The sequence below is a fragment of the Nelusetta ayraudi genome, unplaced genomic scaffold (assembly GCF_046127955.1).
Source record: "Nelusetta ayraudi isolate G7.1 ecotype Tasmania unplaced genomic scaffold, CSIRO-AGI_Nayr_v1 ptg000168l, whole genome shotgun sequence".
In the NCBI taxonomy this organism is placed as follows: domain Eukaryota; kingdom Metazoa; phylum Chordata; class Actinopteri; order Tetraodontiformes; family Monacanthidae; genus Nelusetta; species Nelusetta ayraudi.
In genome coordinates, this window is record NW_027466218.1 from 1955449 (window position 1) to 1972326 (window position 16878).

At 44.1% G+C, this 16878-nt stretch overlaps 1 protein-coding gene across 1 annotated transcript in view; it reads left to right on the plus strand.

The window, feature by feature from the left end:
* Nucleotides 1-13466, plus strand: part of celf4 (CUGBP, Elav-like family member 4) — a 91473-nt gene extending 78007 nt beyond the window's left edge. The window contains exons 6-14 of the mRNA XM_076014341.1: nucleotides 244-384; nucleotides 511-649; nucleotides 1982-2134; nucleotides 2947-3057; nucleotides 4542-4604; nucleotides 5104-5181; nucleotides 7146-7289; nucleotides 9002-9184; nucleotides 11939-13466. Of these exons, the coding sequence (XP_075870456.1) occupies nucleotides 244-384; nucleotides 511-649; nucleotides 1982-2134; nucleotides 2947-3057; nucleotides 4542-4604; nucleotides 5104-5181; nucleotides 7146-7289; nucleotides 9002-9129 (957 nt within the window). The 3' untranslated portion in view covers nucleotides 9130-9184; nucleotides 11939-13466. The remainder of the gene's footprint in view (nucleotides 1-243; nucleotides 385-510; nucleotides 650-1981; nucleotides 2135-2946; nucleotides 3058-4541; nucleotides 4605-5103; nucleotides 5182-7145; nucleotides 7290-9001; nucleotides 9185-11938) is intronic.
* Nucleotides 13467-16878: the final 3412 nt, after the last annotated feature.

Consider the following 16878-nt stretch of genomic DNA (forward strand, 5'->3'; position numbering starts at 1 on the left):
AGGTGCAAACGCTTTAAACGCCATCAATCCCAGTTATTGGGCCTGCAGGCCGGTGGCTGCCCACCACGTCTGGGGCCGTTGCCTTGGCAGGAGGGGGTGTGAGTGAGTGTGTGTGTGTGTGTGTGTGTGCGCGCGCGCCTGCGTGTGTCTGTGTGTGTGTGGGTGTGTGCCTACGTCTACATATACGCACTAACATTCTTTGCTTGTGCGCGTGTGTATGTGCGGGTGCCTGGATGGGCGCAGGGAGCCTCGTCCAGCCTGGTGGTGAAGTTCGCAGACACGGACAAGGAGCGCACCATCCGCCGCATGCAGCAGATGGCCGGTCAGATGGGCATCTTCAACCCCATGGCCCTGCAGTTTGGAGCCTATGGAGCCTACGCTCAGGCAAGACAGCGCCTTTGGGCTTTATATATACAGTATATATGCATAGCATGTTTTTCCAGTAGCTCGAAGAGTTTTTCTGCAAAGCGGTCGTCTCTGTTTTGATGGACTGCCTCTCTTCCACCGCAGGTGCAGCAGCAGGCGGCGTTGATGGCGTCCGTCGGCCAGGGAGGATACCTCAGTCCAATGGCGGCCTTCGCTGCAGCCCAGATGCAGCACATGGCCACCATCAACGGCCTGCCGGGGGCGCCGATGACCCCAACGTCGGGTAAGGTTGTTTTTACAATTATGCACACGTGGCAAGTTTGGTAATTGTTGTTGTTTATCGCTGATGCAGGGAGATGAACAACCACAAGAGGAAAATTCTTTAGTTGCACCAGTTTTGTATTTTTCTCTCTTTACTTGTTTGGATTCAGAGTGTTAAAGTCTCTTTAAACTTTTACTGGTTAACTACTGTATGCATTCAGGATCATGTAGCATTAAAATGTGTTTGTTGTTCTGGACTCCAGTGGAACAGCATTTCGCAAATACTAACCCTGAAAACTTTGCTGAGTTCTAAAATAAAAGAGCATGTTTAGCCCTTTGTTTCCAGCCAAACGTTAAATGCCTGTGATGTACAAATATATACGTGGAAAACGAAACCGGCCTTTAGAAAAGGGGGGAAATTATCCGCCAGCTTATAGCCTCCTCCTCAAAAACGCAGGGTTAGTTTCAGCCAACTGTTCTCTATGACATCACAAAGGGCTATCTGTTGTTCAGCAGACTACTTTCTGAATAGAGACGCAAAAGGAAGTAAAGGTTGGATTCCTCTGGTTGCAGCAGAGTTCACCGACAGGATGGAGACACGGGTTTATTCCTATAGAGCATATTGGCAAAGTGACTTTTTGAATAATATAGGACCTTTAAATTCAATATGAGGAGAGAAGCATTTGGTTCCTGCAAAGGGAAGTTCGATTGCGTAAAGGAAAAGGTTATCTTGCCCGTGCCTCCTGCATCCTTCACTCTAAATGTGTAATGCAATGCAGGTGTGATAAATAAAGGAGTGGAGCGAGCTGCTCGCCAGCCTAATAGAATTCAGTAATCAGCGAAAAAAGATGCATCTGAAAAGTGGAGCGAGCGAAAGTCCATTTCTGGAGGGTTTTACTGACGTGATTAGAAAATATGGAAAAGGGAATATTGCATGATATGGGTCTTTTAATACAACCCAAAAAATGTTCACCCTTTTTTACAATAATGACAATAATAAAAAAAAAAAATGAGGGGAAAACTAAAGCGCAGCGTCTCGGAATGTGTCATAAAGAAAAGTTTTACGGCCGCAAGCGTTTGAGACGAGCTGCGTGTGCTGCAGGACGTTCGCTCTTCTGTTACAGTAGGTTCAAGACTCGGATTTAACGTCCGTCGTGTCGCAGTAAGGGCAACGCGGAGACACGAAATCGTCCCTGACATTTAGTGTCTCCGCCGGCTCCACTGGACCGGCCCCCCTGACATTTGCACCAGTTCTAGGGCGTCCGGTCGAACATCAGCGGAACGCTCACCCTGCCCTCTGTCTGTCTGTCTGTCTGTCTGTCTGCCTGCCTGCCTCTGCCCGCGTGTCCTCCAGGTGGCAGCACTCCTCCCGGCATCAGCGCGCCCACAGTGACCAGCATCCCCTCCCCCATCAGCGTCAACGGTTTCACCGGCATGCCCCCCCCACAGGCGAACGGGCAGCCTCCCGCCGAGGCCGTCTTCACCAACGGGATCCACCACTACCCCGGTAAGCCTGCTCAAGTCTGGCTGCACGCCTGCACTCTACGCATGTTCAGTCAGAGCGAGATACCAGACATTTTCCAGTGGCCACTCGAGGTACTGCAGCCAAGAATCCCATGCGGCCCAGAAAATCTCAAATTTCAAAATAATTTTAATAATGAATCACATAAAGGCCAGAAAATCCCCAGAAAATACTTGATTTCCAGCCTGACGTCAGGTCAGGCCACTCTGTGTGCGTCTGTGCCTCGGCTCGTTCTGATTGGATGATGCGTTCCGATGCATTATGGGTGTTACAGAGGCATGATGAGAAGTGACACCATCGGACACGCTCTCTGGGCTGCATGAAGCTGAAGTAAATTCAAGATGCCAGAGGTTTTTTTCGGGCATGTGCGGCATATGAGCAACTCCATTGAAATGAATGGGTCGCCATTTTGGATTCTTAGCGGTTCTGGTCTGCATCCATACGCACAAAAAACAAAAATTGTTATGTTATGACTTCTTAGGGGCGGAAAAAAATGAAAAAGATGCATAAATTCTCAGATTCACATTCTGCGTGGTGTTAAAGCGCGCGTGCTGCTCGCTCGCAGGCGTTAATGGCCCTGCAGCATGTTGAGGAAGGCTGAAGACCACAGTCACAGTCAGCGTGAGTGAGGATGAGTGTTTGGCAAAGGTGCTTATGGGCTGCTGGAGCCTAACAATGGGCTTGTTTCATGAGCCGTGGCTAGTGTCTCATTAGCTTTTTGGGAGTTTTGTTTTTTTTTCCTTTTCTTTTTTGGTCTACGAGGAGATAAAATCTGTTTTGTTTCCGTCTTTCCGCAGTGTTGCAGGAGGTGGTTTTCAGGGAGGAGTCGGAGAAGAACGGCCTGGGCGTGGCTCCGCGGAGTTGCTTCGGCGTTCAGGGCGGCTGCTTCCTCTCGTCTCTGTCTGAAGGTAGCGCTCGTCTCCTTCCCTTTTATTCCGCTCCGGATCCAATAAGGTTCTAAAACGTTCCGGGTTTGTGGAGAAACAAAATGTTTGTGCGTACATGTCGTGTTTTAGGGCTGGCGCTTCACACCATTCAATGGAAACACCCACAAATCGCAATTGTGCTTTGTCAAAATTTTAGAAATGTGGCTTTTATATTTTAATGGAAACGCAGCTATAGCTTTGCGCTGCACGTGCACCAAAACAAACCGGTCAGCCTGCAGGTGCAGCAGCGCTGACTCTCCCCTGAACAAGCGGGGATAATAATGGTGGACATATTGGGGACTTCACTGTATGTACGGGTACAACACTGCAATGAGAGGATGGCCCTCCTGATTTTTCTCCTGCATTGTTTTAAAAAAAAAAAAATTAGAAATGACGTGGTTGAACAACACACACAGGGGGCGCTGTGTCGTCACTTTCTACTCCGGATGCGATGGCTCTGCTAATTCCGTACAGAGCAACATTTGTTTTTCCCGAACCCTAAAACGCTGAATATCGCAGACGGCGTCTGCAACGCCTCAAGCTACTCAGAGCTGATTTTCATACGCACATCTTTAATATGTAGGTTAATGTGCAATTTAAGTATCGCATGTTGGGAGTTTTTAGCTCTCACGATCCCAAAATTTAGTCAGACATATTTTTATTTTCCGTCTGATTGTTGATATGATTTTCATTTCCAATTTTATTCAATGATGGCATGTTTGTTCATTCTAAAGCTGAACAAAGGAATTCATCTGTTTGATTCCTCAACATTATTTTACAGGCTTCATCTTACATTGGCGCTCACATTTTTATGCATTATTTTAACGTCCTTAACTACTTTGTGGCTGACTATGATTGTGTAAAGTGTTGTATTTTTTTTTTGTTTTGTTTTGTTGAGTCACAGTCTTAGAGTGTCAGCAATATGTGTAGATTGTTACTATCTACAGTTTTTCACTATTATTTTATTTTTATATTTTTACATCACTATCAGAGTCCCTTGTGTGAAGTGGTCACAGTCTGGGCTTCGAGTGTTTGTGCGGTGTTTTTGTTTTTATTTCATTTTGATGGACAAGGTTGCCAGAAGACAAAATTCTGTGTCCTTGTTAGATTTGTTCACATTTGTGGCGATTGTCGAGCCTGGTTTAGTTTTGTCAAGTTGTGACCTTTAAAGTTTTTGGTTGTTTTTTGGGGTTTTTTTGGTTGTTCCTTTTTAGCAACAAATAAAGAAAGCAAAACTCGCAAAAATCTCTAAATTTTCTGTTCTTTCTTTCTTCTTCTCTCCATCTACTCTCATTAAATACCTTTCACCTTCTACGCACGGCTCTCCTCTTTCTCCATCTACCTCTATTCCTCTCCTCTAACACACACACACACACACACACACACACACAATCTCTCTCTCTCCGTCCCTCTCTCAATGCCCCCTCTACCTTCTCCATCTTCCTCCTGGGTCTTGGGTGAAACAGCTCAAAGTCCCACTGCAGCTGATCCTCTCCAGCAGGCTTACACAGGAGTCCAGCAGTACGCAGGTCTGTCTGTCACTCTAACTACAGCGCTGATCTGTGTGCGCGCGCGTGTGTGTGTGTGTGTGTGTGCACGCCTGAAAAGGAGAGAGGGGTGTGGTGTGGCGATAGAGAGCCAGGCGGCAATATCCCTTTGTTTGAATTTGAATTTTGATCGTGTAGCATCAAGTGTATCGGACTGTCTACACCGATTTATTCACCCGGTTTTGTTCAGTGTGTTTGTGAGTTTGTGTGTGTTGTGCACGCACGTACACGCGTGCTCGTGCTCAAGCAACACCTCGACTCCATTGTCTGTTATCTGATCGATTGCCTGCTGTGTCCCTGCATATATCACATTGTTTGTATGTATCGGATGTGTGTGAGTGTGTGTGTGTGAGTGTGTGTGTGTGTGTGTGTGTGTGTGTGTGTGTGTGTGTGTGTGTGTGTGTGTGAGCGTGCACCTGCTTTCTTGAATGCTATCTGATCTTCACGGGGTGTGCGTGTGTGTGTGTGTATGTCTCAGCAGCCTATCCTGCTGCATACGGTCAGATCAGCCAAGCCTTCCCACACCCTCCACCCATCATTCCACAGCAGCAACGAGAAGGTAACACACACACACACACACACACACACACACACACACACACACACACACACACACGCACACACACGCACACTCACTCACTCCTAAGCACCGTAATGTGGTTATATTTAATCACATTCTGCTGACACATTACACAGATGTTTAAACACTTGATTCACTGTGAATGGGTTCCTCCTCTTTCAAATCCGTCCAATCAGGAAACCAGTTTAATTTCAACTAATAGCGTTTTTAAAAAAAAAAAGAAAAAAAAATCATATATATTCATATTTAGAGAGCCAGGCAATGGAACAATGCCTGTAAAGCCACAAAGCCAAACGACGATTATTACCATTGTTTGATGAACTCGGTGATCTCCAGGCCTGCGCATCATGCCCGGAGCCTTACTGCCCCCTTGTGGACGATAAAGCAGACGTTCAGCAGGCGCGTCGGTCCCCGCGGTTGGCACTTTACTCGTTTCACTAGTGGCTTCTTTGGGGATATTTGGAGGAAAAACGACGGGCATGTGAGCTCTCAATTACGGCCGAAAGTGGCTGACAGCTTTAACTGCCAGTCAGTGAGATGACCGGCTCGCTGCCTGGCTGTTACTTGCAACTCCAATACCAAACACAAGTTAATTTTTCTCTAATCTCTCAACAGAAAATCCACAATGACAAAGTTCCTGTGTTGCTCCGTAAAACTGAATTCCAAATAGATTCACGTAGTGCTATGAATGGGTTTTAAAATATACATTTTTTTTTTTTTTTTTTTGCTGAAAAGGTTGACGGAGCAAGCCACAGATTCCTTTGGTGGTTGTGCACTGCATGTTTCTCCAAGTCTCCATGTTTCAGAGCCTCCTTTAAAGTGTGAGAAACGAATTTTTTTTCCTCGGTTTCACTCTGGAATCGTCTTTTCAGGTACATGGCCAATTATCTATTTATTGTTAGGACCAATCACTCATTGCTGTGAAATGGCTCGCTCACATAAACCGACCGTGCGGCATCATGGCTGATGCACTAAATTAAACCAATGAAATCAGCACTCATTTAATCACATCTATCTCCTGCTCTATCTCAGTATATCCGTCTGCTAAATGGAGGGAATTTTTACAACTCATTAACCGCCATTAAAAAAAAAAAAAAAAAATAGAAGAATGCAGGGCACATCCGCCACAGGAAGCTTCATCCTGCGCCACGGAAAACATCAGTGGGACAAGCAAAGTGAACCTCTGATGCAAACATGAAAGTCTCTGTCAACATTTGAAAAGCGTTCCCCCTGTGCAGAGCCGCCCACCGCTGTTTGAAGCAGGCGGCGGGAGGGAGGGGCCCTGCAAGTGGCACTGGGTGTGACCAAGAAGAAGAAGAGACATTTTTATTCTATCTATCTATCTATCTATCTATCTATATATATATATATATATATATATATATATATATATATACATATATATATATATATATATATATATAGATATATATATATATATATATGTATATATATATATATATATATCTATATATATACATATATATATATATTTCTATCTATCTATCTATCTCTCTCTCTATCTCTATCTATCTATCTCTATCTCTCTATCTATCTATCTCTATCTATCTATCTATCTATCTATCTCTATCTCTCTCTATATATATCTCTCTATCTATCTATTTCTATCTATCTATCTATCTATCTATCTCTATCTCTCTATCTATCTATCTCTATCTATCTATCTATCTATCTATCTCTCTGTTCTGCGCCTTATCACAATAGAAGGAGGCCTTTAAGGATCCAACATCCATTTTTTTTTTCACTTGACATTTATCTTTCCTTTTCTTCGCCTTTTCTCTGCTTCCTTTTTCTCTCCCCCTCCTCCCCCTCTGACCTCTGCCCCTCACCTCTTTCCACCCATGTCCTACTCTCTCTCTCTCTCTCTCTCTCTCTCTTCCTCCCTCTTTCTCTCTGTCCCTCCCCTCTGTGGCCCTGTGCAGGACCGGAGGGTTGCAACCTGTTCATCTACCACCTCCCTCAGGAGTTTGGGGATGGAGAGCTGATGCAGATGTTCCTGCCTTTCGGTAATGTCATCTCCTCCAAAGTGTTTGTGGATCGGGCGACAAACCAAAGTAAATGCTTTGGTGGGTAAAAATGACCAAACCAAAGATGATTGGTTATTTATTTATTCTTATTATTCTTTCTTTTCAATAATCACCTTCTCTACCGCAGTCGAACCCCGTCTCCATCCCCTTACCTCCCCAACACACACCGCTCCCTGACAAGGATTTGTTTTTTTTACAAAATAAAAGTACACAAAGAAATGTTTAGATTGTCTCCTCTGTTGCTAATGATTATTAAGATGTTCAGATTAAGAGTGTTTCTAGATTTATTTTTTTTTAGACTTCTTTTTGCAGCTCTGCTTTTTTTTTCTTGCGATATGCAGACATCATTTAAAGGCCCTGTGTGTATGATTTAGCACCATCTAGTGGTAGGAAAGCATCTAGCAAATGATATTGACGTCAGTGCCTGTTTTCTGATTTACCAGCTGTGATGAAAGCCAACCAGATCCATGTTCTGGGCCTCTGTAGATATCTGGGTGGACTTGCCCTTTATTTAGCAAATGAAAACACAACACATTTCTAATTTTTGGTGACTTTATCTGACTGAAAATGCACACAAGTACTTTTCTTGCACATTTAATGGCAGCAGATCCCTGTAAATGCTACGCACTGGGCCTTTAAAACAAACCGACGGTGGCAGGATGGCCTCAGGTTGAGTGCACACTTTTATCCCACTTGTGTTCTCCCTGACACAAGTGCTGACTTTCAGTCTGCGCCAACTGTTCGCAGAAGGGAAAAAAACAAAAGAACAAAAGCGCTCGCGCACACACACACACACACACACACACACACACCTCCACAGTGTGACTGAGCGCCACTGACAGAACAATTTAGCCGAACGCATAATTGTATGGTAAACAATAAACGGATTGTGGAGAATATTTAATGGAGGGGCCGTCAGGTGCAACCTATTTGCAAAGCCGCCGCCGCCGCTCATTAATACAACACGGCATTAACGTTGTATTATTCATGTCGCAATTCTGAGACGTAGCTTTTAATTTGTGACTCAGTGCTTTTTCACTCTCAAGTGGAATCAGAAAAAAAAAAATAAAAACACACACAACGGGCGGGTCGATGTTTTGGGTTGTGCACGGCGTGGCGGGTGACGCAGCGTGATGTTTTAATCCAGCGTCACCACGATGCATGCCAGCCACGTCAAAGTGTTATTATAATCAGAGGCACAGTGTTCCCAAAGACACCAGGGGGATTTTTTTCATTCACATCAAAATAGATGAAAAACTTGTTGTGCAAAAACAGAACTAGACTCGGTAATTAATGTTCTTTTCTATTTTGGTTTGTACTTTCTGTTTTCTCTTAGTCGGACAAATTATTTCTACTTGGCTTTGCTGTAACTTTTGATTCATGTAAAAATAAAACAGGGGAAAATGGTTGCAGCGTTAAATGTAACCCCAAAAATGCAACTTTTTCTTCAATATGGAAACATTGCATTATGCTCTATGTCACTTTATGTCACCTTAAAGCTACAAAAAAAAGATGTCATACTGTCCAGTACTGATGCTTAATGCAGTTTTTGGTGGCTGTAGTGTTTTGTGCTATGAGAGGACTCTTCATTATCTTATATTGTGGTAGAATCATCACGCGCACTTCAAAAGACTGCCTCATCAAACTCATTCCCCATCCATCTGTGACCCCGCCCCCCCAGCACCGTGCCGGCCCTTCCTGCGTCTAAACCGCGCCGCTGTGGCTTCTCTCTCTCTCCCTCCCGCCTGCAGGCTTCGTCAGCTTCGACAACCCCGGCAGCGCCCAGGCCGCCATCCAGTCCATGAACGGCTTCCAGATCGGCATGAAGAGACTCAAGGTGCAGCTGAAGAGGCCGAAGGACGCCAACCGCCCCTACTAGCCTCCGCCCCAGCCGGTGGCTGGCTGGGGCGGCCGTCGCACACAGGGAAACACAGGTGAGGCTCCGCCCAGTCCTGCCTCAGGGGGTTCACCGTGCCAGACTGAACCTTCATGACTTCATTATTGAGCCGTTCATGTAATGGAATATTATGTAAAGGAGTACAAGATAAATATTGGGGAAAAAAAACATTTGTGTGTTTTCAAAGAAATATCACACCCCCTAGTGGTCATGTGACAAGGCTCCGCCTATCTGCTGCCCAGCTAGCACAAATTTACGTAATCAAAGTTGTTGGTGCGAGATTTCCAAGTCAGCCATTTTCATTGAGATTTGCGTTTTAAAAACATTTCTGCTGCACAGCGATGTTAATAATATTGATATAATTGATATAATTGTGCTTTGCCTGCTTCCTTCTCTCATCTCTACTGACTGGTGTGAGATACATTCTGGGTCATGAGCCGGTCTCAAGAACACACTAGCCTACTCCCAATGATATAAACTTGGATCAAGTGAACATGCTCGAGATCACATGCAGCAGTTTTTTTTTTTTGCGGACCTGGGCGAGATGTGATCTTGGAATTGGCCGAGAGCCAGAGGTGACGCCACACCGCGAGTCCAGACAAGTTCGCACGCTGAGAAACGGCCGCTGCGTCTTTTCAGTGACCTTTAAGAAATGCCATAAAGCATTTAGAAACGCCAATAACACCCCCCACTCACCCACCCACCCACCACCACCACCCCCCCACACCCCACCCCCTCTCCCCCCATGCGCAAGTCGCTTGTAAAGAACAGCGCTGAGGTCTCGCCTCTTTTGTTGACGGTTCAAGTAGGCATTTGTAAATGTTAATGGCTCTATTCGTTATGAGTCACTTTCAGCCACATCCAGACTTTGATGACTGCCGCTGCATTACAAACTAGTTTTATTATCGCCGCAGCGCCACTAATATAAATATTATAGTCACTTTTAATAGCTAGCCGGAGCAAATACGGAGGATTTAGCCGGCGCCGGGGCCTCCTCTGTGTGTAAAACGGCTTTACAGTTGGTGACCCCGCACGCCGCCCCCGTAGGTAAGAGATAATTTTGAAATGGCTCGGCGTGCTGCACGGGGGAGCGTCGGACGGAAGCGTCGGACGGAAGGAAGCGTTTATTGTCCCTCCGGCAGATGATTGTGCGGTTCCTCTTTGTCTCCTCCTCCTCCTCCTCCCCACTCGTGATGGAGTTTGGGCCGCGCCGTTCATTCATTCAAGGGCAACTTATCACCCACTCACAAAGCAACTGAACCGTACCGGAAGGTGTCCCGGGGCGAAATCACTGCAGGAAGAATAGTGCAATCTCACACCACTGTCACAAAATGTGCCGCAGCCGTTGGTCTGATGCATTAAAAAAAATAAAAGACGAATCAAGATTGCCAGAGAAAACATCTCATCTTTTTTCGAAAGACGTTGCAATTGCTTTTTAATGTTCACACTTTGGCTTGATCCATTTCAATTCAGTCAGTTTTTTGAACGTCGGGGACTCGGATGATCCACGAATGTCACCAAAAGGTTAATTTGCGGCATGATTTAAACGCTTCCTTTATTTTTGACAAGACTAAACTGTTTGTTGGCGGTGTGGAGGTGGGCGGGGGTGGGAAACAACAAAATCACAACCTAATTGTCTAGCGCGCAGGAGATAACAGCAGCGCCACTGCTGGGGGAGCTAAATTAATTCACTGCAGGGTGAGCACTGATTTGTTTTTGAAATTGTCTCGTCAAAATTGTTTCTGTTTATCCATTTCGGAGCTCTGAGCCTTAATGCAAGCGGCCGTGCGCTGGAGAGGTGGGGAGCTTGTAAATACGTCGCGCCACTCCATTAGCGAGCGCATAAAGGAGAACACTGTGGAAAACGTGTTTGTGAAGGGAAAAAAAGGAAGCCAAATTAGTTTCATATTATTTCGCTCACTTTCATTGAATTTCTTGGTTCATTGTAAATATTGTCTCCTGCGTGTGCATGATATTATTTGTAATTGCTTGTCAGGGCAGTTTATGTCTGAATGCAAGTTCTGGTCCGTTTCAATATGTGAATATTCATAATGACAAGCAAGTGATCAGAAATCCTGTGTAATAATTGCTAAAGGTTTGTTTTTAAAAGAACCGGTCCATTCTTGCTTCCTTTTGATTGCTTTGTGCTTTGTGTTTCGTGCGCGGTCGATTTCTTTGCCCTGACCATCTGGTGAAGAGCTTAGTGAAATCATCTAGCGGGAGGCTCAGTGATTGGCCAGACCGTCTTCCTGTCACATCCACAATCTAATTCGGCTCACCGCTCACGTCGATGTGAGATTTTATTCTGCAACACTGTTGCCACCAACACTTTGCGCATTGGCTCCAATTCCAAATTGACAAAAAAAAAAAAAAACACCTCAAGCCACTGTTATATTTCTCAAATGGTTCCATAAATGTTCTAATGCAGTCTTCTTAAAAAAAATGCACATGGCTTTATGGTGACTTTCTGTGTAACTTCTAATGTGGAAAAAAGCCGCCCAGCTCTTAATTAAACTGCCGCTGCAGCAGCATCCACACTAATTACTTAAGCAGTCGCTGGGCCCACAGCTACTTCCTGTATTTCTTCGTCATCCTCCACTGTGGTTCATCGTACCCAAAAGCAAAGCTGATTGGTTTCTTGACTGGCTTGAACTGGAGCCTGACAAGGTGGATGTGTGAGACGTCAGACTTGCGGCTACGCGGCAGAGTTACGGAGCCGCGGCCTCGTGTTTATCTGGATTTCTGGACATTTCTCGACTCATTCGGCCTCTTTTTCTCCTGTGCTTTCCAGGTTTTGTTGAGCTGAATCATATGTTGACTTCTTGTTACCCGCCACCGAGTGCAAACTCAACATCCGGACGGACCGCGGAGGCTTCCTCAGGAGCAGAGCAGAGGAGAGAGAGAGAGAGAGCGAGGGAGCAACGACCGCCTCGAGGACACCTCCGTTTGGATGTACTGAAAAACTTTGGAACTCAGAGAGAGAATTTGTACCGGACTGGTTTGCCCCAGGACCTTTTTTCCTTCTGCACACATATACACACACCTCTTTTTTCGAGAAAAAAAAAAAAAAACCCTGCTTGAATGACAGCTACCATTTCTGGACACAAACGAACTTTTACTTGAACATCGGGTTGGGGAAAGTAAAAGAAACTCCGTCAAACCTACTGACAGCAACCAACCCTGCTGAGCTCTTCGGAGGAAATGTGGATACAAAAAAGTCCAGCGAGAGTAAAAACTTTTGACCACAAAAAAAAAGGAAAAGAAAAGCGAACGGAGGAATTGCCGTAGGAGATCTTTCTGACAGGTGGTTTGAGATCGGGGGGGGGGCAATATGACCTTTGAAGACCAATTTATAAGACTTGAAACACAAAAAAGGACTTTAAAAGAAAAAAAAAATTCTCGCTAGTAGGGAATGTGATATTTTCAGGACACACAAACTGGCGTCGATTTGGGATGGCCATCTTTAGCTCGGAGTGCCTGTCCGTTTCCAGGGAATACCGTTGCGAAGGAGAGCCATAGCAACGGTCTCCAGGAAGTCTTACCCGTCATTCCTTAGTTGTTTTAGGGACCAAATGACCAAACCTTTTTATTGCTGAGGACTTGTAGCTCTAAATATACTCGGACCACTGCATCTCCGTCCGTCAGCGGCCACTGGCTGAGGGTGGGGAGGGTGTGGGCTCGCACTTAAAAGAAGTGTACATTTCAAATATATATGACACGTGTATATAAATATACATATATATTGCTGATATGCTTTTTTTGAATACAGGCAAAACTATTTCGGATGGCCGAACGGGGTCTCTCACTTCGCTAGTTTACAACTACTCAAAATGTTTTTATTATTTTTTTTTTCCTCTTTGTCATTTTTTTGGTTGTTGTTCTTTTTTTTGTCCTCGGGAGGGATGGCGAGTGCATGGGAGGGGCTGCTCCGTATCACAGCCTTATCTTTTTTAACTTGACATCCTAACCTCATAGATAGAATAACATCGGAAAAAAAAAAATGTTTGAAATATATGAACCTGTTTATATTTGCAGTACATGCATATGTATAACAAGCATTCGAGCGCAAAATGTATTCATATATATACAGTATATATGGATAAATAGATATTAATCACAAACAAATATATGTATTTATATGCACATATTTTATATATGTGTGTCTGTACATAGAGCGGCTACTGACGATGTTGAGCTGTAATCTTTTTTCTAGATTTTAGCGAGAATTTGAAACATTTGCTCTGCTTGGGAAGAATCGCAAAATCTGGCAGCTCCCACAAAAAAAAAAAAAAACACACTGCAGGCATTCCTTTCTCTGATTACCTATATGCTGACACACTATATGTATATGTATGTATACATGTTTATATACATATACATACACAGTGCTAAAAACATGACCTGTACGACTGCACACGCGGTGTAAATATTACCTGAAAAATGCAAAAAGCCACATCTCAGTAGCAGGCTGTCAAGAGAATCAGGCTAAATGATTTTTAGAGGAAAAGGACAATTATCTTCAAGTCTATTCCAAACATATCTTTTGAGCTTAAACACACACACACACACACACACACACACACACACACTCGCGCACACACACGCAAACTTCTCTTTGAAACTTGAACCAAATTACTACATCTCACAACCCTTGCTCTCTTTTTTGCATTCAGTAACGTGCATGTAGCGTATGGGCTGTCACCGTGTTGAGGTGTGCCTTGTCACCTGCAGAATCTGCCATCAAGCACTGTGCTCTCAGAAAACTATTTTTCAAAAAAAAAAAAAAAAAGATAAGATACACACAACTGTCTGCAAGCAGCCAACGCACTATGATGATGTCAAAAAAAATACAACAAAAAAAACAACAACAACAACAACAACTACGGCCGGTTACATATCATTCCTCAGCCGTGTGGAGAGCTTCAGTGCATGTCCAAGCAGAACAAAAAAAAAAAAAAAGTCATCCAACCTCCGTCGGTTGGGTCATTGTTGTGTTTTGAAAGGAAACCCATTTAGTTTAGACTAACGTAGAGACACGTGAGAAACACAATTCAAGTCAAAAGCGGGCATTAGGTGACCTGTTGGCGCAGGTGCTCACTGTCAGAGCTGCGTGCGGCACTCTGCTCCTCTCTCTCCAAGTCAAAAGCACCACACCACTGTTCAGGGTGACTGGCTGGTGTTGGATGAAACATGTGGGGGGTTCCCAAGGTTCAATACGGTGCTGCAGCCCTGAGAGATGGATTCCCTTGGAACAGGAACTGGAAGGTCTAAACTATCCCAGTATTTAAAGCATTTAGAGGACGTCTGCTGGTAACACTTGACAAGAAGCATATCCCGGAGATGTTCAATTGCCTTATGCCGGACGTCAGCGTGTAACTTGGCGCAAGAGCAGATAATGTGCTGTAAAGCTGTAAAGTGGGGCAATAAATGTGAAGAAGGCCAAGGCTGCGCTTTATATTGCTTTGGCATACGCTTTCCCATACTAGCGGGACAAAAACGGTACCAACACCTACAATATACCTGCGAAAGGTCAACAGAATTGGATTTATTGGATTCTGCATCCAGGACATGCAGCCGATGGAGATTACCCGATGAATATTTATAGACATGAATATTTATAAGGCTATATGACACTTTGGAAGACGATGCTTCCTGTTGAGTTTTGTTGCTAGTTTTTATTCTATAAACTGCTCCTAATGCCGCCGCCCCTCCCCCGCATCCCCCCAACCCCCCACATCCCGCCTAACCTTTGAGACCGATTGACTAATTTAACATTTACCTTTCCAATCCTCTGGGTGGGGTTGCTGCACATCCCAGGGTCGCCGTTATTTGTATGCCGCGTTAACAACGTCCTGCACAAAGCGTGGCATGTAAGACCAGATGGCTTTCACGCAAGTGGCCGTTGTCTAATTGTTTAAGGGTCGGGGGAGGGGGGTGCGCGACATCATTGCGCAAAGGCCTGAGCCGAACACGAGACGCGGACGGGGACATCGTCCGTTTGTTCACTTTTACTGCCTCCCTTTAGCGATGGTGGAAAATCTGGAAAACTGCTTCCAAACCTGGTCCATATGACTTCAGCGATAACTGCTTTTGAGACGCCACTCTCGTTTTGTCATACAGCTGCACCCCCCCCACCACCACCAATGTTCTCACACAGAGTGAAATGAGAGGAGAGGTCACGCAGAACGACAGGAAACCCGAGTGCCAAGCACTTCACCTTCATTTTGCTCTAACTTGAAGCTGCAAGTTTACAAGAGAAAGAGAGAGAAGAAAGATGGAAATGTCTAGCGGTTCAAAAAAAAAAAAGAAGAAAAAATCAGAGCAGAAGTTTGAATATAAATATATATATATAAATATATACATAAACCAATGAATATACTGTAAATTGTTCCTTTTTTTGCTCTGTTTTTCTCTGTACATAGGTTTGCATATTTTATAGGACTTTTACTTCTATCTACAAGGACTGGATAAAGTACTTTAAATACTTTAAAAAAAAAATATATGAATGAAAAACATGATAATGCTCAATAAAACCAGGTACAAAAAAAATAGTCGCTAGGATACGGTACAAGCTGTAGGACCTGACCAAGGCATTTATCCAGAATACAGTCAGGGAAAGCATTGACCTCACTTAGAGCTTAGACACACATCGACCTATTTTATAAAAAAGAAAAAAAAAAAGGAAAACAAAGGTACTACTACTTTGATGAGTTCTGTTCATTATTATCTCTTTGTTTAGATATTTATTTATAATTCATGTCCTCTGAGATAATATGCATGCTTTCATGGCATTATTTTTCTATGAGTTGGTACGTGACCAAATAGTTTTTATATGACATGCATGGGCCATGGTTGTTGGTCCACAGATGATCATTGTTCCTGTGTGCAGGACCATGCCTTCAGTACTTGTTTGATGACGGAGACGGAAAAGAAAAAGAAAAGAAAAAAAAAGACGAAAACGCTCCTATTGACCAAGCGATGTCAAAGACAGATTTTTGATCATTTGTGTTTACATATTTATTTATTTAATAATTTATTGACGAGTCCTGAGACCTGAGCGCCGCTCTCGACACCGATCTCTGCTGCAAGTGCTACGTCGTGTCGCCACATCGCAAAACTCCGACTGGGCCAAACGTCAGAGACTGATACATTTCAGTTTTTTTTTTTTTGTTTTTTTTTCTTCCTGCCGATGATTTTCAATACAAAATGCAGTAAAACTGAAACCTTGTGTACATGTGCAAGTCGTGGAAATTCATGCCAATCTCGTCCCAGGAGGGGTTTTTTTCTTTGTCAAAATGCTGTTTATGCAACGCCAATTGGAACCTCTGGGCTCCATCCTGGAGAGGAGGAGGAGTTTAAAAAAAGAAGAAAAAAAAAACCCCTGTGAAGTAAAAGGCGGGTGATTGCAGCTAAATGCTCCCTCATTATCCCACGGTTCAATCAGATATCCAATCACGACAAAAGAAATGCCTTGAGGTAAAAATTTAAGTTGCTGCTAATATGTACTGTAAAGAGCCAATGTCTGATGAATTGCTAATTATTATGAACTGCTTCTTTTTCCTCCTTAACTCAACTGCCCTCCTGCTATCTCGCTGACAGAGCTCTGATGAGCTCAACTGATGCGTTCTACCCAGAGCAAAATTTAATGGAAACTGCACTATCTCATCAAAACATACGAAATGAGTAGATTTTCTTTCCCTTTCACTTCGGTTATCGGCGGTTCTATTTCCG